Here is a 26,616-nt window from a genome sequence, read left to right on the forward strand (position 1 = left end):
CGGTAGCCATCCACGCACTCACTCACTGACTCACTCACCTATTTTTCCGCTCGTTTTCCCTAAACCAACAAGATCTTTCAAAACTCCCCCTCTTCGGTCTCGTCTTCAGACTCTCCCATTCTCTTTGGGCTTTTCCCCTGGAATTCCTCCTCCTCATGTCGACCTCTGGTGATGGTAGAGGTAGAGGTAGAGAGAGACACATTGACATTGATTTGAACGTTAGTTTAAACAGCAGTTTCGGCAACTTATCCCTCGCAGCTTCTGGTGTTCCTCCCCCTCCTCGTTTGGAGCCACAACATCGTTTCTCGGTTCCCGTGGTCCCGTCCAGAGTCTGTGAACGGCTCGACCCTTTTGCCTCTATACATTCTCCTCCTGCTGCTGCTGATCCCTCTGCTATTATCAATTACTGCATAGCTCCCAATTTTCTAGATATTCAGCCTAAGGACTCCTTCACAAGTCGGAATTCACCTTCACTTCTCGGTCTTCCGGTATATTTTTGCTTCTTGACTTTGGTGGGTTTTGTTTCTGATTCCCCTGGTTGAGCTTCCAGTTGAATTGGTTTTCTTTGTTTTTTTTTTTTTTTTTTGCCTTTTATGGTACGCAAATGTATGACGGCCTTGACGGCTTAGTATCTTTGAAGTGTGTGATCAAGCAAAGAAAATTTTTTTTAAATGTTGTTCCGTTCTGGATTTTGATTATTCAGTAATTTTTTTATGTTTGAGATTTATGTAATTGTGGGTTCAAAGAAAATTCGGTGATCCTTCTCTTCTTTGATTTCTCTCTTTTACTTTTTTTTTCTGGAGGTTTAATCATTAATTTGCGCTTTCACATCATGCTTGAGGTTCTGATGTACCATGATAAATGTAACACGAATGTCGAGGAATTAAGAAGAACCTTTCACTATTAAATTCTCACGTCAGTTTTTGTTTGTTGGCGTGTTTTTGTGTGTGTGTGTAAAACATGATAACATGATAAGCAAGCGCGATAAGCTTCCTACATCTTTGGATAGCTGCCAGCTTGCTGTTCTTTATAATTATTTTGGCGTCAAAAAGGTTGAATTTGTCACCATTAACCTCTATTATCCGCTGGCAAAAACATATCATACTTGCTTTCTCCTGGTTGGACAAGATTTCAGTTCTAGAAGTAAAATTAGTGTTGAAGTATTGGACATTGGTAAAGTACCCTAATATTAGTGATTACCTTCAGCATCTGTATAACTTTCGGTTAGCGAGTTTGTGGTCTCGAGATGCTATATGAGAATCTTATTGTGGATTTAAGTTTCACGACTTCAGATAAAATGGTTGTGTTATTGCATGCCTTGGAGCAATGGTTAGTAGACATCTAGTTCTATAATCTGCAACTTTTGTTGCATGAAATTGTAATTTCTGCTTTAGCTAGTTCATGCTTGTAACTCTACTTCATCAGTGTATTTATTTCGGATAACATGTTGCAATAATTTATTAGCATATCTATAGATATTTGAGCTCCTGAACCAGCAAATTACTAGTCAATAATTGCATTGTAGATTGCCAAAACATTTAATAATGTCAGCAATTAATTTGTATTCCATGAGCATATTAATTACAATGCGTTTCCATTTTTGCGAAGGATACGAATGAGCATGGCATCTTTGAAGCTAATAAAGGCACAAGTAAAACTAGCTCGGTTCATGACATTACTCAAGCTGTAAATGCCGCTTCACTTAAGCTGCCAGTATCTCTCCTTGAAGCTAAGCAATGCAGCAAAGCAAGAGGCTCAAATCACGTGAAACCAGGAACGTTGGAACCAAATGCAGGTTAATGGCATATCAGTCGGATTAGACCTTATACAGTTAACCTTACTTTTACTGTCGTTAATAGCTTGTTGATTCTATTCTTACAGAGGTTCTTGACAATGTGGGTGTAGTAGGTAGCTGCCGATATGACAGCTCTCTAGGTGAGGCAGATTTCAGAATTTTTAGATGTTAAAAGCCAATTTAATAACATTCGTGCATGGGAGGCTTGATGCATTATTTTTCTTTTATGCCAAGCATTTGTACTAAAAGCTCCGGAAGTCATGTCTTTGTTGTCTGGCAGGCTTGTTGACAAAGAAGTTCATTAAATTGATACGGGAAGCTGAGGATGGATGCCTTGATCTCAATAGAGCTGCAGATCTGTTGGAGGTATTGTAGTTTATAGAAGATTACTTGCAAAATATCTTTTCTTCTCCACCCTTAGTAGACAGGATTTTGAAGTAAGGAGTTTTTATTCTTTTACCACTATTTTTGTTTCACAGCATGCCAAATGCATGTAATATTTATTTATTTATTATTTATCTCAGATGGTTGCTTTCTATCTACAGGTACAGAAAAGGCGAATATATGATATTACAAATGTCCTTGAAGGAGTAGGATTAATTGAAAAGACTACAAAGAGTCACATACGTTGGAAGTAATGTTGCTAACCTTTGTTAGTTCCATTTTAATGCCTTTATCGACTTATGATACTAGCATTTTTATATCAGGGGATATGAGATGTTTGGACCGGAAGAGTTGAATAATCAAGCAAGCATTCTGAAGGTGATCTGCTGACAATGTTCCTTTTTATGGACATGCATAAATAAATGCTATATGCAACTTGTGTTCTGATTATCATTATGCCCTTGTTAATTTGTTCATTTTGTTGCACAAGATTAAGTCAAAATACTTGGCTCATTGGACAACTATCTTTCTTCTCATATTGAAATGGGCAAAGCTTAGGATAAACCATCCTTCTTGAGAAAGTACTCCAATAAGGAACTTGTGAGGTACTATATAGCTTCTGCTACTCTAATGCCTTCGTTGCAAGCTGACGCATAGTCTATTACTGTCTACTTCCTGTAGCTAAAAATGGATTTTGCATTACGCACCCCTCCCTTGCCCACTTGAAAGGGAGAAACAAATGATTAGGAACTAGGAGTAATGCATTTTGAAGCCGTTCTCAAAATTTCGACCATCTAACTGAAGTGGTGCCAAAAGCGAAAAAACGTGTCAATCCCTATGTGATTGTGTAAAAGCAGTAGATTTAACCAATAGCTTGCTAAAACTGTAACCAACTGCAAGAATTTTTTGTATGGAAATGAGAAACATGTTGACTATTAAAAAAGTTCAAAACTATTGTCATTATCATGTGAATGTGGTAGAAATTTGTTTAACTGAATCATATTTGTTTTCCCCCCTTTATTGGTCCCCTCCTTTTTTTTACTTTTTCTTTCAAAATCCCTTTCCTTTCTAAAAAATCAACCTAAAGAAATCGTTTGGAAGTTTTTTTTTTTTACCAGAAAACTTGTGGTGAGGCTTTAACTGCAATAACCTTTTGTTTTCCATGACAGGCTGAAATTGAACGTTTATTTGCTGAAGATTGCAGGCTTGACGATTGCATAAGGTTTGATAATCATGATATGGAAGAATGCCTCTTGTAAATTTCCTAGGATTAAATGTTTGGCTTGGATCTTATCCTGCAGGAAAATGGATGAGAAGATGAATGCCCTAGTGCATGCTGGAACTTCTCAAAGGTAAATAATGTCTTCCTACGTTTTATTTGTTTACTGGATGCATAACTTATATCACAGTGTTCATCTGCTTGGACTGATTCAGGACCCTTTATTTGACTGAGGAAGATATCATGAGCCAGCCATGTTTCAGGGTTAGTTAAATTTGTTTCTCTTTGCATTTATATCTTTTTCCCTTTATGTTTGAGATGTTTATGCTGTATGTTTTCTGCAGAATAAAACTGTTATCGCTGTAAAAGCTCCACATGCTAGTACTCTTGAAGTTCCTGATCCTGATGAAGTGAGTCTTCTGTACTGACTTAACCGAGAGGTGCCCTTTAAAGATTTGGATTCCTTGGCCTCTCATAGTGCTGATTGGAATTTTTTGGCATCTGAACAGGATATCGGATTCTCAGAAAGGCAGTACAAACTTATTCTTCGAAGCACTACTGGACCTATTGATTTGTATCTCTTGAGGTATCTTTTTGCTCAGAACAAATAAGCTACCCTGAGAATATCTAGAGACACCATTCAGATTCAACTTCCTTTTCTTCACATTTTAAATTCAGAAGCATGCATGCATGCATGTATTCCAGCTTCTGATGGCTTTGATAATCATTATGACCGTAGCAATCATGGAGGACATCATGAAGATGTGAAGGTCAAGCGCAGAAAATTATTGGATTCATCAGTTGTGAATGGTTGCAGACAAGGGGCGGACGACGCGTATTATTCAGATGCTTCTGGTTTGCAGAGCTCTGATGTATCTGGCATTAATAAAATAATCCCATCGGATGGGGCTGTAAGTTTTCCCAGCCAAACCGACTTACCTTGCAGGGAATGAGAACAAAAGGGAATAAGCTACAGATATTCAGAAGAAGTTTTACCACCCTCTAATAAATACCTTGCTTGTGTGACCTGCAGGTTAATGATGACTATTGGTTGCGATCAGATTACGCGGTCACTGCTACAGATCTGTGGGGTACAGAATGTTCTTAGCAGGCAAATCGTTATCCATCTATTGCAGAAGTTTAGGATCAAAATCAACGAGGCTCTCCATTTCACCTGTACATGCATTTATTTATATAGCATTAAAGGAATAGGTTAGTGTTTAGATCATTGATTATTATAGTTTTCCTTGAAGGACTTGTACAATCCACATCCCTTCCTTCAAGTGTAAAATTGACATGCAGTAAATGCTAATGAATTGTAGGTTCATTAACTATTTTCTTCATCTTTTTTTTTGCCCCCTTTCTGCCGTTTTTGATACAATTGCTATGCATCACATGGTCGATTCACTTCCAAGGCTGATGTTGCTATCTAACTCAAACGGGCTTTGTAGTGGCATTAAAATGGTTTGCCTTCTTCACCATTCCGACCTGCATTTCTGCTTTTCCTCCTCAATAGTATCATGTTTACGTTGTCTTCTTAATTGCCTCAACACCGAACATGTTTTCAACATACTTTATGAACAGCTTAGTACGAGATACTAAGTTGAGGTAAACAAAAATGTACCATATGTTTTCTACAGCGAAGAAAGACTGGGCCATGCTGGGAGTTTTGACACAAATAAAACGGCTCGTTCATATACATTGACAAAGCTTACCAGTGAGCGACAATTGTTTCAACTTCCAAATCCATCGCCATTTTGTGGGTCCCACATCTCGAGTAACAATCAATGTAAATAGCGTCATCATCACCGTTAATTCTACAAACTTCGATCGAATCCGGACCGTCAACGGCCCCAAATCGTTGCAGCTGTTGGGCCCAGGTCCAACCGTATTAGTACCTGATCGTGGAGCGGTGCTCGGCCCCAACTTTTACTTTAGCGCGAGTTACCCAAAGCACAACAACGAGAGATATCTAAATCGTTGTTTCCTCGGCCTTTAATCTAAATCAATTATAGCTTTCACGGCCTACCCACTCAAAATCCATCAACTTAAAAATCTTGAACATTTATAACCAACGAGTCGTCCAACAACAACAACGATGTACATGCACCATTTATCAGCTCTTAACCTATGCCTCCTAGTTACTCACAATTCACAAATTAGGAAGGATAATGGAGGACCCAAGCTCTACTCAACGGTTGGATGTAGCACGTGGTTTCCTTGACCTGGCACGCGTGACCCGAACGCTTTCTTCAATGACCGTCTCTTGTGACCGAGGTTTGGCATTTTCTGCTCCGGACGAAGAAGCTGAATCAATCTCCATAACCTCAGTTTCTTTTGAGGTTGTAGGTTTTGTGGTTTCAGTAAGGGGTTCCGTTGGTGTTGTGTTTAGTGCATTTAGGGCCGCCCCAGAAGAATCAGCTAAAGGCGCTTGTGAATGGGCAACATCCTCCGACACATCATCTTGGTTCTCACTTGAAGATGTACTAGAAGCTGGAGAAGGGGTCTCTTCAGCCTGTGGCACTGATGTAGCAGCTCCTTTACGAACCTGTGGTGCATTGTTTTGTCGAACTCTAGCACCTTCTTGTTGTGTCTGTCACTCAAAAGTAAAAGCTTATGATTAAGAAAACTTTCTAAAATAACAGCACAAGAGAATTAAAGAACATACGATTCATTCACAGGACAACCAAGGTTACAGGCAACATAAATAACTTCCAGATAGACACTGTATCATAAGTGAGTATACTGATAAATTATTGAGGTATAACGTCCATAAGGTTTATATACAGATAAAGTATTGAGGCATAATGTCCTTAAGGTTCAAGTGTACTCCAGACTCCAAAATCCAATTTTAGAACACTTGTAAGACAACCACACCAGATAACATGGCGTAATATAGGTGAACGTCACTGTGATGGAATGTTGCCAGAAAGAATTACAAACATCCTATTATGAATTCGTAAGCCACTATTTGTTTGCAACTGAAATAACGAGGTCGCAGAATGCCATCCAATATAAGAGGCCTTTCTAGAGGAAAGATAGTGGGACATCATGTCTAATGCATACAAACAATAGGACCCGTTTGTTCAGTCTGATTTTGTTTGTAGCAAAAACTGTCCTCCTTATGTTTGTAAAATAATAATAATAATAATAATAGTGATAATAATAAACACACGCATTGCACTCGAAATCTTATGTTCAATTAGCTCTCTAGCCAAAGTCTGCTAATTAGCTAGTTTTCAAGCAAAAAGTGAAGTATTTAATATTGTGCTAAAGATAAAACTATGATAAAGTTTTTCATACCTCAACACGTCGTGTTAATACATCATCATTTCTTTTCAGGGATATATAAATTCATTCAAGTATGCCATGACTTCTTTATTGAGTTGTCAATGTAGTCAAGGATTCACATAAATTGTTGAAAAAGTAGTACTGGAAATGAGCAACTAACTTGTGAAAATGGAAAATTGGATAGTCCTACTCTCAACAAATTCATAGATCTGAGCAAGTTAACCGGACAAATTCATATGTGAAACAGAGTCACACTGGAAATATGACCATGGGATAAGATGCCTATTATACTTAGACATTCATACCTGAGCAGGCCGAGGCTGAGCCGATTGCGAAGCAATATACTGCAAGACATCAAATATTCTTGTCTGACCATAACTAACAGCCTTTTGCCAGTATAGAGCCGCCATATCACCAGCTCTAATTCTCAATTCCAACAGATTACGATCAATTTCTGTCTCGTGTTCTGAGACTATAGGTCTGAAGAAAGAATCGTAAACATAAGTTGTTCCCTGACATATATTTAGCACCAAAACTGTAAAAAATTAGACACTAAAAAGAGAGAAAAAGTTTGAAAAGTTTTAATTGAAATTCTGGAAGGAAAAGTAGAGACCTTAGTCTTGGGGAACCACAAATATATGAAGAATGCCAACTTAGCCTCACTGTACATTGGGACCCTTCATGACAAGGGGAAAATTAATTAAAATAGGGAACAGGAAACAAACACAAAAAAGTTAATTAAGCAAACAGTAATAAAAGTAAGTCACCATTGTACCCCCTAAATTACTTACCATGAAATAAAAGCATCTCCTACCCTCTCACAAACTGTCAACACTGCAACCAATATCCTTCAATGAAGGGACAAGGCAGAGTTAACCAATATACTTGTCATCATAAGAATTTCACAGGAACATACATAAACAGTATATTACCAGTACTGGCACCAAAAGCGAAGTTGCTCAATGTCAGGTTTATTCATCTCCACAGTTTTGAAGCACTCATAAGCAGGATAAGCATAACCAAAAACCATCCTGGAGAAGAAAGTCATGAAAAATGAGAAAATCACACAAGCACAAAGAGAAGCGTATTATATCTTTTTCTTGAAAAGGGATGTAAGGCTTACACAAGTCCTCTGGTGAGAAAAGACCCAATCATCTTGATTACCTAATTAACAAAAAAGTAAAAAGTTATAAACGCAGTTCTACATTGGAAAACAAAAGGATTCATAAAACTGGAAGCAGCTAAAACCCCTTCAGCAGCATGAAGTTGGGAACAACTATTAAAAGCAGATAAACACATCAGCTGCAAAAGCAAAACCTCTACCAGTTTTGTTTTAAAGCAAGCATGTGCATAACTTGCTCCCAATTCCATAGGTAAATTTCATACAGAAACAAAGTAAATCCCATTGAAAACCTCACATCAACCTGGTCACAAACAACAAAACAGCAATCCAACTCTAGGTGACATATTCCTCCTGCTTGGGGTGGCAAAAGAAAATGCAATACAAGGAGAGTGATCTGAGGCTTAGAAAACCAGAAAACCAACACTCACGAAATGAGGTGCTGCAGAACTTTATGTCCAAACTTTGCTCTGTACTGTTTTCTGCTTTTACTTTTGTCTAGACATTTCTTGGATCACTGTGGTCGAAATGATTTTGAAGAAACTATTTCTCTTTACAAAAGACAAGAGTTATCCTTCATTGTTTTGTCCCATTCTTCCTTTCCTCAGCTTCCAAACCAAGCACTAATACACAAAGCAAATTTCATGATCACTTAACTATTTAAAGGTCAATCACAGGGCCTTTTGAATCAAACAATCCAGCCAACTGGGAAAACAAAAGATGACAAAACCGGAAATGCAAAATATGAAAAGTCTCCAAGAGATTGTTTTAATGAAAATTCGACAGTGATCGTTTAGATGCAAATTCAGTTGCTTCGGGGAGAGAAAAACTTAGGGCACACAAAACACTGGCTACTACTTTTAAACTCTTCAATGTTACTCCACTCAAACTACTTGCTACAATACACAAAAGATAAACAAATACATTCCTAATTTGTTTCAAACAGAGAAAGCGATAAAATCAAAAGCACTGCAAACAGAAGTAATAATAGCAATAGCACCCTAAATATCTCAAAACATAGCAACAGAAGAAGAAAAGGCAGAAGCATGGACAGTAAAAACCTAGAATAAGAACCGACAACTATCGCCCCAAAAAGCGAAAAAAGGGAGGTGATAGCCAGAGAAAAATCAAGACAACAATTGTCAAATAAGTTACCGTTGAAATTGGAAAATGACCGTTAGTAATGAGCGGCGGAGCAAATCGGAGAGTAGTGGAGTTAATTCGGAGTAGATAGCCGGCACGTAGAAGAAAGCCGGCGATAATCCGCGGCGGACGGTTGCGATGTCAGCGGAGCTGATTACTGAAATTTTACAGCGTAGTTTTGTTTGAAATTATCTGTTTTATATTTATCATCTGTTTTCTTGTTGAGAGCGTCGAGCGGATTTAAATCCTTGGTGGCTGGATTTGCTATTTAGAGTTCGGTACTGGTGCGGGAAATTCTGTGCGTGGGGGAGCATAAATATATCGTGAGGCTTCTTTGATGAACGGTTGGATATGCAAAGTGCGGGTATATCTATCGCTCTTTATTTTGGGATGTCTGTCTTTTGTCACCTGATGAACGTTGTTTTAACTTTTAATACGCTATCCACCGGGCTTCGTTTGGGATGTTATTGTGAAAAGTGTTAACATCACGTGCAGGGTACCCAAGGACTTTCACGCTGCTGTGCAGCTTTACGATTTTGCCCGTCTAAAGGTAAAGGCGAAGGTCATTTGTTATTCTGTCATAGCCATCTTCATGACATAGTGCCATGCTATTAGGTAAGTTGTAACTGTTGGGAGAGACGGATTGGATGATGCAAAAGAAAAAAAAGTGTAAAAGAGAGATCGCTAATTTGAAATCTCGCACTTATATTATATAAAAAAAAATTATAGTTGTAAATGGATCCTAGTCGTTAAAAAGTGCAAATGGCCGATGGGCAATTTGGTCTAATGAAGCGATGGTGATGTAGCCCGGGTCACAGGTGTGTGATCCCAGACAATTGCAAAAGATGGATGATAAAGTTGAAAGGAGGAATTTCGTTTTTGCCGTTGCTGGGAGGAGGAGTAAGGTACTTCTGGATAAGTCGTATCTAATCGTTACAGATAACGGGCAAAGTATAATATATGAGAGGCCCACTAAACCATAAAGGAGAAAACACTACAAATAATCCGCGGGTGGTTCAAGAAATTAATGGTCTTCTAACTTCTCTCCTCAACCACCCAAAAAAAAAACAAAAACAAAAGGACTTATAGGCATATTTTGTACTAAATTGGATTGTTTAAAACCAATTACTGCATAATTATGTTGAGATAAAAAATGGAATTCAGCAGATAATCACTCAGTTAATGAAGATTGTAAAGGTTATTCCACTTTGTGCATAGCTCTATGTCTCAGCATAATGCCCGATAATGCAAAAACGGGAATTGGATGGGGAATGAGAAAGATGGAGTAGTCATAGCATTTTCAGCACAAGAGTCAAGCCAGTTTGGATTTTTTTTTTCAAATTTTAAGTAAAAGTATATTATAACGATTTGATGTATGTGAAATAAAAAGATGATTAAAAAATATATTTGCGAAAAAAGTAAAATTTTTTTAGAGAAAAATGGCAATCCAAATCCAAACAGATCGTCCAATGATTTTTCCAATAAAGAAGATAATAGATTATTTGGAATTTTTTTTGAAAAATATACTATAATATTTTTTTGATATTATGTACGTAAAATAAAAATATAATTAAAAAAATATGTTGATGATACAAACAAATAAATTTTTACAAATAATCTACAATCCAAACAAACAATTGAATCTTATCAAATACCTTGTAATGCTAATCTATATATTGCATTTCTTCATCAGTGAGTTGTACATCTAACTCGTGATCGCTACACAAGTTGCCCAAATGGCAGATGAAAGCCTTCCTTAAGGAATTTCAATGTCGATGAGCAAATGGTATTTGTACGACATTAATTTAATTTAATTTAATGTATTGTGAAATCTCCTTGCTTGAATTGTTATTTTTGTTTAAAAAAATTATGTTTGTCATAAACATATTTTTTAATTATTTTTTTATTTTATATACTTCAAATTGCTATAATACTTTTTTTATAAAAATTGTAGAAAATAACAAATCAGACGGGCTAAAGTTCCTTGGCTTTTTTTTTTTTATCACATGTACACATTTTGTGGGATCAACCATATAGCCATTATGCCTACCTTAGTGGATATCCTAACTGGAAAGGGTTCGAGTTATACCATGTCGCCTATATTGGGGAAAGTTGCACCAGACCAGGTCGAGCTATATTATACCCTCGAGAAAAAAAAGGGCTCAAGTTATACTATATTTAGGGTTGCAAACGAGTCAAATTGAATCGATTTTTGAATTTATTGAACAGAGTTTGACTTGTTAATATGTGAGTTTGAATTCGAGCTCGAGCTCATCAAGTTGAAAAAAATGAAACTCAGCTTCATTTGACTTAGAAAAATGAATATTTGAACTCGACTCATTTCTGACTCACGAATTTGGCTCGATTTTTGGCATGTGAGCGATTCGAAGTTAGCTCAATTTTAATTGATGTAGGGACATTTTTATAATTTTACATCAACTCGAGTTTTTCGAACGACTCGTCTAACAATTGAGTCGAATAAATGACTGCTCGAGTTCAATTCGCATATATTAACGCTAGGCTCGAGCTCGATGTTGATCAAACAGCCCGCAAACATTTCGAGTCGATTGCAACCTTAACCGTCATCTATGTTGGGGAGAAAAGAAGCAAAGAAATGAATCGTGGTATTTTGTTTGCCTCTTTAAAAAAAAAAAAAAAGTATTTTCACGAAGAAAAATATAAGCAAGAAGTTCGAAGTGATTGAAGTCCTCAAAGTGGCCACGTATTCAAAAAGGCTGGATTTGATTAACTAAACTACATTATTAATTTTACACGTCAGTCAAAAGGTACTGGCAGTAGGGGGTAGCATCCTTGAAAAAAAAAATGCAAGCTGTGAGTGAAGTAACATGACTAAAGGAAAAGTGAAAGACTGGGATGCCATGCTAGATTTTCATGGGAATTAATTTAAAGCACGTTTCCGTTGACTTATTATCAATTAAGACGTGTTTTTACTTTTTAATGCAAGCGTATAAAGATGCATACATAGACATAATGAGTAAAGAATAACATATAGAAAGCAGACGAGTTCAGTAGTATAACGACCACATATCATATCATATATGCACTCCCTCCTGCTCCTGCTCCTGCTCCTGCTTGCTTGCGACTGTAAACAGGCCTATGCATATTCCTAATTAAAAAAATGGGAGCATGATGCATTGGGTAGCTGAAACCAGACAATTAACGTATCACGAGGTTCCAGGACTCGAATTGTTTGTTTAAACTTTAAATGGTGGTCGTCGTACATTCAGAAAAATATGGAAGACCATCCAGTATATGATCATGCGATGCTCAAATGCCATCAATCTTTTGAAAACAAGTCAAGGAACGAAGGTACAAATATGCCATGAATCTTTTGAAAACAAGTAAAGGAACGAAGGTACAAATATGCCATGAATCTTTCTACCCCGCTCTCAGAACGAAGGCACAAATATGGGAAGATTTAATAACCAAAGCCTTGGATTCTACGTTTCATCTCACAGACGTAGGAGGAGTAATTTCAAGGCCATTATGGTAAGAAGAAGACAAACATCAAACTCCAAAGCCATGAATTATGATGATGCTTCTCTAGTTCAAGGATGAGGTGAGTCCCTCACATGCCTACTCATGATGACTACAGGAGAGAGAGTTGTTGCTTAGTCACTCTCATAACCACTCTCTGTTCACCCCTCCCCACTCATCTTCTTTAAGTATTCAATATCATGACTCATTTCTCTCCTCTCCTGTCCTTTTATAATATATATATATATATGTGGTCTTTTTTTTTTTTATACAATAAATATTTTCGTGCCCTTCTACTGCGATGGTTTCGTTTAATTCGTCTGTCCACAACTACTACCAGTAGTATATTAATTAAAGAAATCACAACCTCGTTGTTCTCTTCTCCCTCAAATAAGAAAAAGGGATTCTAGTTCATTTCCAGCCTATGCTGTGAGCCTATGATCAGTTCCATCTCCATATATAACCTTTCTTTGACCGAAACAAGAAAAAATTGAACTAAAAAAAAAAAAAGAGAATAAAGAAACCCCCTCTGGCAGCTCCTATTTTAGCAAAAATGACAGTACAGGCAAAAGTCTTGATGGCGTGACTGGAGGGGGTAAAAGAAAGAAATGTAAAGGGGCTGTCACGGGTTCATCAGAATTCCTTGTTTGGAAAGTGAAACGGAGGATACAATGAGCATCCCATCCCACTTTAGTAAGGTATTCACGAGGAAGTCGTTGTACTCGAAAGGCAATTGAGAACAAAGAATATTTCATATACAAGTATGATGATCACTCAGTTCTTCTTTGTCCAATTCTAACTGCAAAATCCACTTTCTTGGATGGATTAGAAGTTTGAGCTTCGCAAAGATAAATGGATAATAGACCGTTAGAAATAAAAATCCTCCAATGGTAGTGGCGCTGCAGTACATTACAATGTCGATGTGTCGAATTCCGACGAGAGAAAAGGGTATGGAGTCGTAATGCAAAATGTACTTTTCTTCGTCGTTTACGCTATCCAAGTTTTCAAGCATTGATAGGCAGCCTTAAAAACGTTTCTTTATCAGAAACAACTATTACTTTACCCTTTTTTTTTGGATAAAAGAAATAATTTCATTGCCATGAATTTGCTGTAATGACTGAAAACGCATCAACGTGCCACAGATATGAACAAGAATAAAAAACAAAATGTTATTGTGGGTTCTAAAATAACTTCAGTATCATAATATTGTTGCTTTTCCTAGACAGAATGCTGTCACTGCTCAAGTACCTAACTTGACAAATGAAACCTTTAAATCAGCTGGACAAGCATTGCGGGTAGTTCGACTGATTCTGTAATCTGGTAGTTATCGTGTGCTACCTCACTATGTATTCTTGGGACAAGGCTCTACAGAGGCTTAAGAGATTAGTCTGATTGTAATGTAGGAATATCCCTAAATGAAAAAGAAAAAAAAAATTCAGCTGGACAAAACTCGAGCAGTTAAGAGCAGGCTCAGGCCTCAGAGTCTTGTTATCACAACTTGGGCGGGCATGTGTAATCCAAGCGAAGACCAATACCAACTCGAGTCTGATCCAAGTTCTCTTCTTTAAATCCCAAAAGCTAAAGCTAGCCGAGGATCAAATGGACTGGACAATTGTTAGCTGATGATATACGCTGTTGGAACTTGGAAGCCGACCCAAACAGCCCAAGACGAGTCACTCGGAGGTTCAAAATTACAAGAAATTGCTGTGGCTAAGATTGAATGTGACCCCACAAAATCCTACAACACCATTGACACTGAGCTCACATTCCCGTTTTCCACAAGTGCTCACTTGTAGCAGTAATTCTTTGCAATAATCTCAGCCCTTTGCACATACACACAGAACAATTCCTTGAAGCGTAGACAGCAGAGAAAAGAGTTACTTGGAATCTTAGAAGAAATTAGTCAGAGAAAATGACAATTACACCTTCAGTTTCCAGACTGCATTCTCCATTCATATGCTGTCCTCTCAAGAATTCTTCTTCTTCTTCTGGTCTTCTTACGCAGAAATCAATTAGGAACCGACGCTGCCCAACTTCTTATCCATGCATCAGAGCTATTGAACTTGACCAGAATACGGTGCCCCTCTTCTGTCCTTGTAACATTCCTTCTTTTTATTTTATTTTTATCTTGTAGTTTCTTCTGTTTTAAAATCATAACAGATGTCTAACCAGTTTTTGTTGATTCTTGTATGTTTCCTTTTTGAGATGGCATTGGATTCTGCAGATAGTAGCAATAACGGTAGGTGTGGCCAGCATTGCAGTTGGGATTGGAATTCCAGTTTTCTATGAAACCCAAATTGACAGTGCGGTTAGTCCTTAAGCTTGATGTTCTTTCTTCTTTTTCTGTTAGAAAGTACATTTATTTCCATGAAATTTTGTATCTTCTCTTTATTATTTGATTGGGAATCCAGCATTTTGGTAATTTGTACTCAATTTTCAATGATTCAATATTGGAGAGCTGACGCTAGTGCATACTATTGCTGTAGGCCAAAAGAGAGAATACCCAGCCATGCTTCCCTTGCAATGGCTCTGGTGCTCGTGAGTTAATTTTTTTTTTTTTCCTTTTTCAGTATTTCCTGTGTTTTCAAGACAGATAAATTGTTGAATTGACATGTTTTCTTTTTTTATTTTAAATTTTTTATTGAGCAACTGACATAATTAGTTAGTCCGTTGATCGAGCAATTTGAATGAAACAAGGAAGCAAAATGAAGCTTTAGAAGTAAAACAGCAGGAAATAATGATCGTTTACCTCTCTTGGAGTTTTGACACAACTTTGTGACTTGATGGGTTAAATGTAAAGATGTTAGATTACATCCACTATGGATTACTTGTGCTTCCATTCACACTCCACATTGGGGTTGATATATGTATTGACTGCTTGAAAATCTTTACACTTCATATTTAGGAAATTGGTTGATCTTATAGTTCAGAGGGCTTAAATCTTAAGTGTCAACCCAAGGACTCTAGTGTATGGCTTGCAACTCGTCCATAATCCAAAGCTTGGAACTTGGTATGCTTCCATTAAGGCAATAACCAAATGTACATGGCTGGAAAAGCAATCTTATGTTACTTATGTGGATAACCAGCAAAATGCAGTCTTTTACTCTTGATTGTTCAATTGCTTGATAACCATCAGACTATTATGCAACCATTTTCTGGATATCAGATGAATACCAGAAAGGAACAGTGGGTTTCTGTAAATTGTGTTATTGATGCATTGTCTCTGTGTGCATTTTGTGGTGAAGAAATGAGATTGTAAAAACTGTTTACACTGTCAATGGAAGTCAATGTTCTATTATTGCCACCTATTAATTGCCTAAGCACGGTTTACTCTAAACAGTAATATTTCACAGAATTATGAGACTTAAAACAGCTTACAAATATTCAATGGGATCCTTCACCAGAGACGTGCAGATTTTGCATGGGAACTGGAAGTGTGTCAGTCGAGCTTGGTGGGGGTGACAAAGAAGTCTCCCGCTGCATCAATTGTGAAGGTATGGGATCCTTGACATGCACTACATGTCAAGGAAGTGGCATTCAACCTCGATATCTTGATCGCAGGTGTGTACTTGTGCATTTTCTCCTTTTCTGTGTATGCCTAACTGACTATTGAACTACAATGTTGTAAGGTACTTGTAATTACATAAAGCTGTAAAATCTGATTCTGATATAGGGAACCAGGACAAGGAAAATATGGCTCGAAAACTTTAATTTTCACATTAAAACATTTACAATTCTGAAGATGCGTCCAAGCAGCCGCAAGAGAAAACAGTAGTGTAAGTGGAAGCTATGGTAGTCTGTTTTACTGATTGGAAGTAAACTTTTGCTGTTGAAAACAGAGAATTCAAAGATGACGATTAGGATATCTCCGAGCTACTGTGGTTCGCTCAATGGTGAGCCGCGCTTCAGTCATGGAGCAATCCCACAGCTATTCGTGGATAACACCTCAGTTGTTCCCTCTTTTGCTCAGCCAGACTCTTTATATTGGTATTCATTTATGTATGGCTAACAAGTTGTTTATCAGTGAACAAAATTTGTACACGATCTCGTTTTCCACTTGCTTCTAGATTTCCAACTGATGTATCTGATTAACAATGTAAGCATATGCAATACCAAGTGGATATTGAAGATACAAAAGCAGCACATATATATATAGTTACAGTTGTCGTATGCAAAAAGGATCCCATCTGCAAAATTGGACTGTCTAGAGAGAATTTCCATTTTTTGCCACTTCTAAGTTCTTAGGCTTAGGAAGAGGAGAAGACGAAGACGAATGCAGCAACATCAGGCCAAATTGTTAAAAGGAGCCGGTGTGGCTACAGTATCTAGAGGATGGATCAATTGCTAAGAAGCACAATTTCCTAAATGCTGCGTAATACTTGAAATGACTGGTTTCTGCAGCTTGCGTGATGACAAATTCACCATCTCCTCTCAATTTTGGACCCAGCGGTAAAATCATGAATCACTGAAGTCCATCCAAAATGTTTAAACATGGAAAAACATAAACAAACAAGCCAAGACCCATCAACAACGCAGCCAAGAAAATATCAAATCGTCGACAGCAGGGTTCGAACCTGCGCGGGCGAAGCCCAACAGATTTCAAGTCTGTCTCCTTAACCACTCGGACATATCGACGGTTGGTGATGCTCAACGTTGTTGATACCCTTTTGAATAAGACTCCAACGAGGGGTTTAGGGTTTAAGGTCTCCCTGGAGGAGGAATGTGATCTTCTCCGCTGGAACTCAATTACAATCGAGCTATATGAACACTAAATTAGCTTCTACCTGTAGAAATTGACCGGATATCCCCGGCGGTATCTCCATTTAAGGACCTCACACACCCTCCCCATCAGAACAAAACAAAAGAAAGAGAGGAGAAAGACAGTAGGAATGTTGTATATTATAGGACTGGGATTGGGAGATGAGAAAGACATCACTCTCAGAGGCCTTGAAGCTGTTCAGAAGTCCCAAAAAGTATTCATAGAAGCCTATACCTCTCTCCTCTCCTTTGGTATCTCCTCCGATGGCCTTTCTACTCTGGTATCTTTTTTTTTTTTTAATTTTATTTTGGTAGTTTCAGAATTCTTTGCTCGTCAAGCAGTTAACAAAGCTTAGAAAGAAATGTACAATCTTTTGCAGGAAAAGCTCTACGGCAAATCAATTACGGTAGCGGATAGGGAAATGGTCGAGGAAAAGGCAGACGATATACTCTTGGAAGCTACATCGTCCGATGTTGCTTTTCTCGTTGTTGGAGACCCTTTTGGGTAATGTACCACTGCATCTCAATTTCAATTCTTCAGTCTCTTCAAATGTTGCAATTTTTTATGTGGGGTTTGTTTGTTTCTTGTTAATTGCGCAGCAATCATTTAATGTAAAAGATGCTGCAATGTATCTTGTATGTGCGAACATTTGAAGTTTGAAGTAATCATCTTTCAAACTCTTCTTTAAATGTGTTTAATGTACTGGATGAAAATTTTTGGTTATACAGAGAGTCATGCAAGTATAGGCAGTCTGTAAGAGTAGATAGGTTCATTTCATCGATCAGGGAGCTTACTATTCTCTTTCATGGACTAATTATTTCTCTTGCTACTTTTGTGCTGCAATTGTTCACAGAGCTACTACGCACACAGATCTCGTTGTTAGAGCAAAAAAATTGGGTGTGGATGTTAAGGTTGTGCATAATGCGTCAGTAATGAATGCAATTGGAGTTTGTGGTTTACAACTCTACCGATATGGAGAGACGGTTTCCCTTCCATTTTTCACTGATACTTGGAGGCCTGATAGTTTTTATGAGAAGATTCAAAGAAATAGAAAGCTGGGATTGCATACTCTTTGCTTGTTAGGTAAAGTTGACATCTTTGATTGACAAACCAAACAATGTTTTTAATGAACTTAGATGCTGTAGTTAACAGCTGCAGTTGCTGGGCCCTGGTTTTACTGCACACTGCATCATCTGACATGTATGTGCAATGCATTTTTTGTGTTCCAAGAAGCTGTGTATATAGGCGGTGCAGTAGTGAACTTACAACAAGAATTGCCAAGTTCACATTCTGATGTTTTAATTGTTTTGGCTTCTCTAGCTTTCCATGTGCTTGGGTCAACTCAATTGACTAGTTGTATTTGAGTGCTTTGTAATTTTTCATAGTTTTGTTTTCAATCGTTGTTTTAATCCCGTCAGGTTCATGTTTAGAGCTTTATTCCATGAGAAAACCATCGAATCAACTATCATTGGTCATTCACTTCTAGGTTTTTTTTTTTCCCATGCCTTCCATGCCTTCACATCTTATCCTCATTTTAGATAATTCTATTGTCACTTTATATTGCCCTCAAACATCTCTGTAACAATCGAAAGTTCTGAGGCTCTACAACTCTTTTTCTTGTTAAAACCTTAAGCAATAACAGAACTCTAATTAAGAATTCTGCTTTGCAGACATACGAGTAAAGGAGCCCTCCTTGGAGTCTTTGTGCAGGTTTGTTTCAGTGTTAATGCCAGCCTGTAGAATGAAAAACCCCATGTGATTTTGTTTGTCTCTTGCTTTTATGCTTGACTCATCTGCAATATTCTTGATTCCCAAGTTACAGAGGGAAAAAGCAATATGAGCCTCCAAGGTTTATGGCAGTAAGTGTTGCAATTGAGCAGCTCTTGGAGGTTGAACAAATGCGTGGAGAAAATGGTAGGTATACGGGTACAATTGCATTGCTTTTCAGTTGTTGTGGCTCCTGAGATCTTTCCATCAAAAAATTTTCAACTAGCTATATACCTTTTAGCTTGATCTGCACAGATCTTATTCTGTCTAAAATGTACTTCGCCATGAAGTAGTTATCCTTTTTGGTTGTGTCGTCTGGTGTTAATTCCCTGTTCGTGGAAACATTTCAGCTTTGATTAACTTGCGCTACTAACGTGTTGTTTTCACTACCCATGTTTTGTGGGCCTATCATGATGAGCTCCAATGTTCCTACATGCAACATCATTAGAGAAGTAAAGCCATTTTGCTTTGGCCACCTGGATTTTTTTCCCTGTTTATGTTGCTTTTAAAAATATTCTGCTATTTGTTTTGTCTGGAATTGCAGCATACACTGAAGACACTACTTGCGTTGGCTTTGCTCGACTTGGTAGTGAAGATCAGTTGGTGGTTGCCGGTTCGATGAAACAATTGTTAGAGGTGGACTTTGGTCCCCCACTGCATTGCCTCGTGATAGTCGGTGATACTCACCCCGTGGAAGAAGAAATGCTGGATTTCTATAAGCTAGCGAAAAAGCAGGGCCAAGCCTGAATATTTTAATTGTACATCAATAGGATTGTATGACAGTTATTGTTGTATCCATCGTTTATCTCTTGCATTATTTCAACTTTAATTGGCTGTCGATGTTGAGAATGCCAATCTTGCTTGATGTTGGACAATTAGGTTTGTTTTACGATATCAGCTTAAATAGTACTAATACAGTACTGAAATGATTCGACATTGATTTTACTGGAAGGGCATTGCACATCTGCATATTTACTTTTCTTTGTACAGAACGGACATTTCCTAGACAGAACACGAATCCAGTTTTCAGCAATTAGTAGTCACCGTGACCGTTGATCATGCTAAAATATCTTGCATCCCTACTAGCCAGCAAGTCAAAAAAAGTTATCGCCTAACATAGTTTTTGCTATTGAAGGGTGTTATCTGCACCAAAAAATATAAAAAACCAAAAGGTAGTTCTACTAAACTAGGAGAAAAAATGACCACACTTCCCCTGTAGCCATGTTAACCTTACTGTGTTGCTCTTAAGAGAAAGGAACATCTCTCGTGAACTGGGATCCTCGAAAAGATCCAGCGCTGCATAATAGAGCCAATCCTCAATGCCTTCAATCTCGTCCAAAGCTTTTATGCAGTTGGTTATCGTAAATTTATCATCAGTCTTAGACATATCTGTTGATCGCAACTTTGATGCACCAATCATATCTAACAATGCTCCTGCCATTATATTTCTTAAATTTCCATCCAAGTAACTTTCTCCGGATCCCCTGCTAGTCTCTGCTGGACGCTTCCTCTTTCTTTCTGCTGTGGTTTTATTCATATTCTGTGGCGGAGATGGATTTCCTTGTTCAGGTCTTGACAGCGCAGGGGTTTGAGGAAGTGCATTTCCACTTTCCTGACATAAAGGGTCTGTACCTGCAGATTTATCCAGTTCTTCATAGTGGCTGGATTGGGCATATTTCCCAGCAGATTTGTCTAGCTCTTCATAGTGGCTGGATTGAGCATATTTTCCATCAGCACCTGAATCCGCAAAAATTGCACATAACTGGTCATAAATAGGACAATCCTTGATCTTGGTGGACTCAGCAGGCTTATGTTGTACCTGTTAATATAAAAAAAAGAAAAACAGAATCAAGAACCATAATACCATTCAGAGAGAGAGAGAGAGGTAGAAGAATAAGAAGGAAAAGAATAATACTCCAATGTCTTCCCATAGGTCAAACCCAATGTAGCAAGAATCTTCTATGGGATCCTGTTGATCAAAGGCTGATTTCAGACTACAGTAACGTGTCCGGAGAACATCAAGGTGTTTCCTCAATTGATTATTATTAAAGTTAAGATTTGTCTGTCTGTTAAATTCTTCACGTATGTGGTTCCATGTCTTCTTGTCAAAAACATTGTTTGGTCTGTTCCCCAGTTGAATCTGCTGAACAACAAGGTCTGCAAAAATCTTATCAAGGGATGCTGTCCATCTTGTCCTCAAACGCTCCTGTTTGGGCAGCTGTTCATTAGCTTCACCATCCATCTGTCTGAATTAAGCAATGCATTACAGGTTAATCCAGCAATCAGCAGCACAGAACAACTTTCCTCTTACTTTATTTCTCATACTTAATTCTTTTGACTTTGGTCATTTGGTAACATGAAACAAGCTGACTTCGGCTTTATCTTCAGCACAAAAAAATTTCTTAGCTGTATTAGAAAATTTTAGGTCTTCTACTGCACAAATGCCTACTACATCATAGAGTACCAGAACGGTCTGGAAGCTCAAACAGCAAAGCATAATGCAACTGTTATTGGACACGGTAACTTGACCTCCTTTTAAACTAGATTCTAGGAGCTCAAACCCCATTTGCAACACATGATAAAGTGCTTAAAAAGCCAAAGATGTCAGATGGATGGCTAATAGCAACAAGTTGCAGTTGATACCAAAGTTGCCAGGTACATATACAATGTGATATATAGTAAAAGTTAAAACAAGCATCCTACTGTAACTAAAGAAAATTGAATTAATGAACAGAGAAGTAGCAGATATAACACTTGCTGCAGTCAGATATCCACTGATTATCAAAAGTAGCACCATGGCAGCTTTATAGAAGGTTAATTGGATTAACTACTTGAAAGGATCTTGACCACAAAGTAAGCGATGCCAACCTAGGTAGTAAGTTCACCAACTCTCTGCATATTAATGGTTTTGCGAGAATATTCATGAGTCCCAAAATTAAGAAAATGTTCACATTACCTTAAAACATTGATGTCACAAAGAAACATGAAAGATTAGAATAATAAAACATGTCATCTGATTTTCAATCAACAATATACAACTACCTCAGCACTATTTCTCTTTAACATTCCTAATATACCAAATAGTTAAGATATGTTTTGGTATTGAAAAAAAATATCCTTCTAGATGTGATGATTTATTTTAGCAAAATCTCTAACGAAAATGACCGTAATTCAACCATAAGCTTGATAATGTGCACAGCAAAAGACAGTGAATTAGTAGAAAAGCGAATGATCGATTTGTGTTCTAAAATCTGGACTCTTTAAACATTAAAATAGCACAAAAATACTAATTTCAATTAGCACTTGGCAAGAATTGCTTTTTTATCCAATGCAATGAACAAAAATCATGCGCACAATCAGCAAATAAAGATCTAAATTACTTAAACAGCAAAAATTACTGAAAGAAAATGATCAAAATATTCAGCTGAAAGTTACCCTACCAAAACAAAACATCAAAATGCAGTCATCATACTGTCGTCGCACGTTAAACCCTAAACAATATGGTTACAATATGAACGCTTCTTCTTCGTCATTAATTTTGCGGCATTGACGATATTATGAAAAAAAAAATACCCAAAAAGACAAATACCTGGCTTAATAAAATGATATATCCGCACAAATTAAAAAGAAAAGAAAATCGCCACAACGGAAGTTCGAAACGAGAGGGCAAAATCATGAAAGGGAAATGTACATATATGCACGCTTGATGCTGACCAGGTAGGAACTAATGAAAAGTATACCTTTGGAGGGCTCCCGGGTAATCGCCGGAAACCTGGTAAAATTGTCGCCACGGCAAGAGGCGACAGAGCGGGCTCCTCTGAGTTGCGATCAAAGCTACAAAGTACGGCTCCGTAACTGAGTAATTTACCTGTGTTTAATTAAAATGGGGTTACATTTGTAATTCTATAGTTGACTAAATTACGGTAAGCCCCTAAAGTTTCTATAGTTACAATTACCTCCATGTAGTTCTTACAAAATTACCGGAGGATAGAGCATTACGCAAGTATTTAAATTGTACGAGGATATTATGTAAAAGTAAAAAAAAAAAAAAAGAAGTACTACATCAATGGTGTTTACAAATTACCTACCACTATAACTTTTAAATTTAAATTACCCATCAACACAGCACTCACGTCGATTCAAACATATGAACTTACATATTACTCAGTAACATAGCCGCACATTTATAATGAGATTCTGACTCAAATTTTTTGCGAGGAAGTGGTGTATGTTTAACAATTGAACCCACACATTTATATTTAGTGATCATGTCATAGAATCCATATAACTGTAATTTTTACTCATTTTGTGTCATCATCTATGGCTTGATTATTGATTCTTTAATTAATTATATCTTATTTTTTCTTTTGCTTTAGAAAATGTCAATCAGCTTAAATGATGTTATGATTTTTAATTTAAAAATAATTACTTCTATAATTCTCAACTGAATGGATATCATATAAATTATAAAAGAGGTTTTTTGAAAAAAAATATTTTATTAATAGCGGTTAAATGTGTATATGTTTGGGGAAGCAGAGAGGGGGTTATTGGTAATTCTAGAAGAGTGTTTCCTAAAGTAGCTTTTAGCTCCGATTGCTTTCTTTTAAAAGAACATTGGTAAATACCCATGGATAGGCGGAGTTCTTAAGACGAGTTAGAAAGGTAGGGTAATTTAGTGGAACAAGCATTCGTCGGTTGGATCGATAAGAGTGTGAACTGTAAGATGCTTTTAGATATGATGTATGTAAAATTAGTGAACAAACAAGTGTAGCAAACTTTTTTTTTTTTGGAAGAATTTCAACTTCTCTCGAGAACACATATGATCTTTACTTTTTATCTTTTAAGCATAGGATAGCAAATAATGAGAATAAAGGTAGAACCTCTGTTTTAAAACTCGGACCGGCCGATTGAACCGGGAACCGGCCAGGTAGCCGGTCCGAGTCATATTTAAAAACCGGAAATTTAAAATCCGGGTTTGACCGGAAAAAAACCGATTTTTCCGGTTCAACAGTAATTTTTTTAAAAAAAATTCAAACTTTTTAATATTATGTTTTGACCCCCTAAATTGTTAAAACTTATTGATATACCTCAAATATTTGATACTTTATAAATATTGTCCTAAAATTTGATGTTATTTTTCAATTAAATTCATAATTTTAATTCTAAACTTGTTAATATTTATTAAATAATATAAATTGCTACTTGATTGTTCTAATTTCTTTGTATTTTCTTGTTAAATATATTTGAAACATCAAATATATATGAATATAGCTTTATTAATATCAATATATTATTAGATATTATATATATAATATTTTAATTTTTAAATAATTTTTATTTATGACGTCATCCTGTTCGACCCCTATCGACCCCCGGTCGAACCCATTGACCCCTGACCTCTGACCTCGGTCGAGTCGCTATCCGGTCCGGTTCTGAAAACATAGGGTAGAACGAGTAGTAGAATCACATTTACTGGTCTAAGAAGGCAAATAAAGATAAAATAAAACATAAAAATGATCCACTCCAAGTTCGCGCTCCAACCTTTACCGTCCACAACTTGAACTTGCCACCTCTATGGCCCATCACAATTGTGAGAGGAAAAAATGAAAAATGAAAAATTTTCAGATTAAATTTTGAGAGGAAAAAATCAAAAATGAAAAAAGTTCCTTGAAGAATGCTATGTATTTAATACAATTTCATTTCATACATTTATTCAGTTAGGAAAGATGATAAATGTCGCAAGGCCCTAGACTTAGAAAGCTTGTATACCATACATCAGCTCAGTCAAATCAATAGTGCTCTTTTGGTTTTTTTTTTTTTTTTTTTTTGGGTAAATGCATTACATCAATGGACTCATATAATTATCTAATGAATATCTATCCAGAGTAAGCAGAATTAGCAAGGCTAGTTATGTCATGGCTGAGTAGCAGAAATGCTCATGTAAGGTCGCGCAATTCCTGTCTGCGAGTTGCTAGATCGATAATGATAAAAGTTGTTATGTAAGAATCCATCGACTAATTACTACTCTCTTTTTTTTTAAAAAAATTTTTTTTGTTTCATTGGTGAGTTTGTTAATGACGACCTCAGCAATTAGGGGCGAATTCGCTGGTACTTGACAAGTGGTGATTGCCGGATTGGACTTTTGGAGTGGACTAACGAATAACAGACAATAATGGCCAAAGAAACCACAATATGTAGCTATCAAAAGATTCCTGCCTGCCTGCTTGCGAGCAACATACCAAAAGCACCAACACCGGATTGCGTTTTGAAGCTTAAGACACAAATATTTCTAAAAGAGCTTAAGACACAAAGGGTAACAACAAAAAAGGACTCCGCAGGAACGAAAGCTTCCGTGTTTGTTGTGTGGGTGTTTCTTGTGGATCCCCTTTAAATTGCCTTCGGATCGCTCTTTCGGATTACTCCCGTATTTGTTCTAATTGAGTGGGTGTGTGTGTTTCATTCAGTTCTTGAAAAAAAGGAACGAAAGCTTCCGGTCTCTTTTTCTTTTCCCTTTATATATATATATATATATATATATATATATATATATATATATATATATATATGTGGTGTATTTCTTTAGTAATCTTACGTTTCTGTGGCGTAAAATCTTGTAATTCTGGAACGAGTTTAATAAGTTGATCGGAAAAAGTTCACACAAAACAAAAATAAACGGCAAAAGAGATCAGATTAGAATTTACGAGAGGCGCAATCCGGAGTATCCTGATGCCCTCAAACTTGCATTGAAGTTCTTCGACGTTCAAAAATGTAATTACCCTGCATTCCTAAGCTATCTCCTCCATTATCGATTTGTGTCGGTTAGATTGCTTTTGCACACATCCCTTTTTCTCGATTTATATGCAATACTTCTTCATTTGATTATTTATGTGATTCTTCGTCTGCCTTAAGAGTTGGAGTCATATCATATGGAAAAGATAGCTAAACTTCTGTGGGATGCAGACTGCTAAATCTTTAATGGGGATCTTTTTCGTGTTTTATTTACAAAGTAACAAATTATATAAAACCTGAATATAAAGTGGGCAGGACTTCTAATTCACGCATCTGTTGATAAACTAGCTTTGCATGCAAGTTTTTGATGGTGTCGAGTGCCTATCTACTTCACCTAAAAATTTGATGAGACGCATGGGCAGAAAAATCGAAAATTATGCAAATACGGAGTGTTGCACTTCTTGCTAGCGTGTCTTTCTTTGAACAGGTGGAATGTCTTCGTCACTCACCATACACCTCATGTCACACAAAGTTTTTTTTTTTTTTTTAGTTCCATATCACATAAAGTTCAAACCCCACACCACACCTTCCCAGAACACACAAAAAAATAGAAGAGAAAAATGTAGCTTTTGTACCCAAATTTTGATACATGAGCAGTTTTAATTCTTAAACTTTAGACAAAAACAAATCTGGTACTCAGATTTTTTAGCACATTTAGTACCCTTTACAATTTTTTTTCAAAATGCTATCGAAAAGAGTTACGTGATAGTCGCATGTTCAACAATTATTGCATAAGAAAAATACCAAAAAGACGTAAAATATCCTTCTAACACTAAGTACCAAGAAAGATATTTTAAAAATTTTAATCACTTGCCCAACTCTGCTCATCTTATTCTTTTCTCCTTCTTTTG

General features: G+C 36.9%; 5 protein-coding genes and 1 non-coding gene across 10 annotated transcripts; 3 read left to right on the top strand and 3 right to left on the bottom strand.

Moving 5' to 3' along the window:
* LOC113714831 (transcription factor E2FC-like) lies at window positions 1-4,729 on the top strand. Its single transcript, XM_027238933.2, has 13 exons — window positions 1-488; window positions 1,609-1,795; window positions 1,882-1,935; window positions 2,076-2,161; window positions 2,341-2,429; window positions 2,503-2,557; window positions 3,349-3,401; window positions 3,481-3,531; window positions 3,614-3,662; window positions 3,743-3,808; window positions 3,908-3,984; window positions 4,138-4,309; window positions 4,432-4,729. The coding sequence occupies exons 1-13, from the start codon at window positions 156-158 to the stop codon at window positions 4,504-4,506; spliced, it is 1,347 nt and encodes a 448-aa protein (XP_027094734.2). The 5' UTR covers window positions 1-155; the 3' UTR covers window positions 4,507-4,729.
* Window positions 4,730-5,441: 712 nt separating this feature from the next.
* LOC113714832 (putative HVA22-like protein g) lies at window positions 5,442-9,279 on the bottom strand. The gene is made up of 7 exons (XM_027238934.2): window positions 8,965-9,279; window positions 7,813-7,853; window positions 7,622-7,720; window positions 7,481-7,537; window positions 7,303-7,366; window positions 6,995-7,201; window positions 5,442-5,991 (listed from the first exon to the last, which is right to left on the bottom strand). Exons 2-7 carry the CDS (start codon window positions 7,842-7,844, stop codon window positions 5,590-5,592), a joined length of 861 nt encoding a protein of 286 aa, XP_027094735.1. The 5' UTR covers window positions 7,845-7,853; window positions 8,965-9,279; the 3' UTR covers window positions 5,442-5,589.
* Window positions 9,280-14,178: 4,899 nt separating this feature from the next.
* Window positions 14,179-16,491, top strand: LOC113713517 (protein SPA, chloroplastic-like). The gene is made up of 5 exons (XM_027237253.2): window positions 14,179-14,527; window positions 14,675-14,758; window positions 14,937-14,988; window positions 15,855-16,011; window positions 16,290-16,491. The coding sequence occupies exons 1-5, from the start codon at window positions 14,363-14,365 to the stop codon at window positions 16,309-16,311; spliced, it is 480 nt and encodes a 159-aa protein (XP_027093054.1). The 5' UTR covers window positions 14,179-14,362; the 3' UTR covers window positions 16,312-16,491.
* A 464-nt stretch (window positions 16,492-16,955) lies between these two features.
* Window positions 16,956-19,921, top strand: LOC113713233 (probable diphthine methyl ester synthase). 5 transcript variants are annotated; one of them, XM_027236908.2, is made up of 6 exons: window positions 16,956-17,489; window positions 17,565-17,713; window positions 18,063-18,292; window positions 18,880-18,919; window positions 19,026-19,123; window positions 19,521-19,921. In XM_027236908.2, the coding sequence occupies exons 1-6, from the start codon at window positions 17,340-17,342 to the stop codon at window positions 19,721-19,723; spliced, it is 870 nt and encodes a 289-aa protein (XP_027092709.1). In that variant the 5' UTR covers window positions 16,956-17,339; the 3' UTR covers window positions 19,724-19,921. The 5 variants fall into 5 exon arrangements, with proteins under 5 accessions (XP_027092709.1, XP_027092713.1, XP_027092710.1 ...); XM_027236912.2 differs by having other exon boundaries at window positions 16,956-17,460; window positions 17,569-17,713; XM_027236909.2 differs by having other exon boundaries at window positions 16,960-17,489; window positions 19,032-19,123.
* TRNAS-UGA (transfer RNA serine (anticodon UGA)) lies at window positions 17,004-17,085 on the bottom strand. Its single transcript has one exon. It is a non-coding gene; the product is annotated as a tRNA-Ser (tRNA).
* On the bottom strand, window positions 19,917-22,845 carry LOC113714940 (L10-interacting MYB domain-containing protein-like). Its single transcript, XM_027239091.2, has 3 exons — window positions 22,717-22,845; window positions 20,892-21,222; window positions 19,917-20,795 (listed from the first exon to the last, which is right to left on the bottom strand). Exons 2-3 carry the CDS (start codon window positions 21,216-21,218, stop codon window positions 20,163-20,165), a joined length of 960 nt encoding a protein of 319 aa, XP_027094892.2. The 5' UTR covers window positions 21,219-21,222; window positions 22,717-22,845; the 3' UTR covers window positions 19,917-20,162.
* Window positions 22,846-26,616: the final 3,771 nt, after the last annotated feature.

The sequence above is a fragment of the Coffea arabica genome, chromosome 10c (assembly GCF_036785885.1).
Source record: "Coffea arabica cultivar ET-39 chromosome 10c, Coffea Arabica ET-39 HiFi, whole genome shotgun sequence".
Classification (NCBI taxonomy): Eukaryota; Viridiplantae; Streptophyta; class Magnoliopsida; order Gentianales; family Rubiaceae; genus Coffea; species Coffea arabica.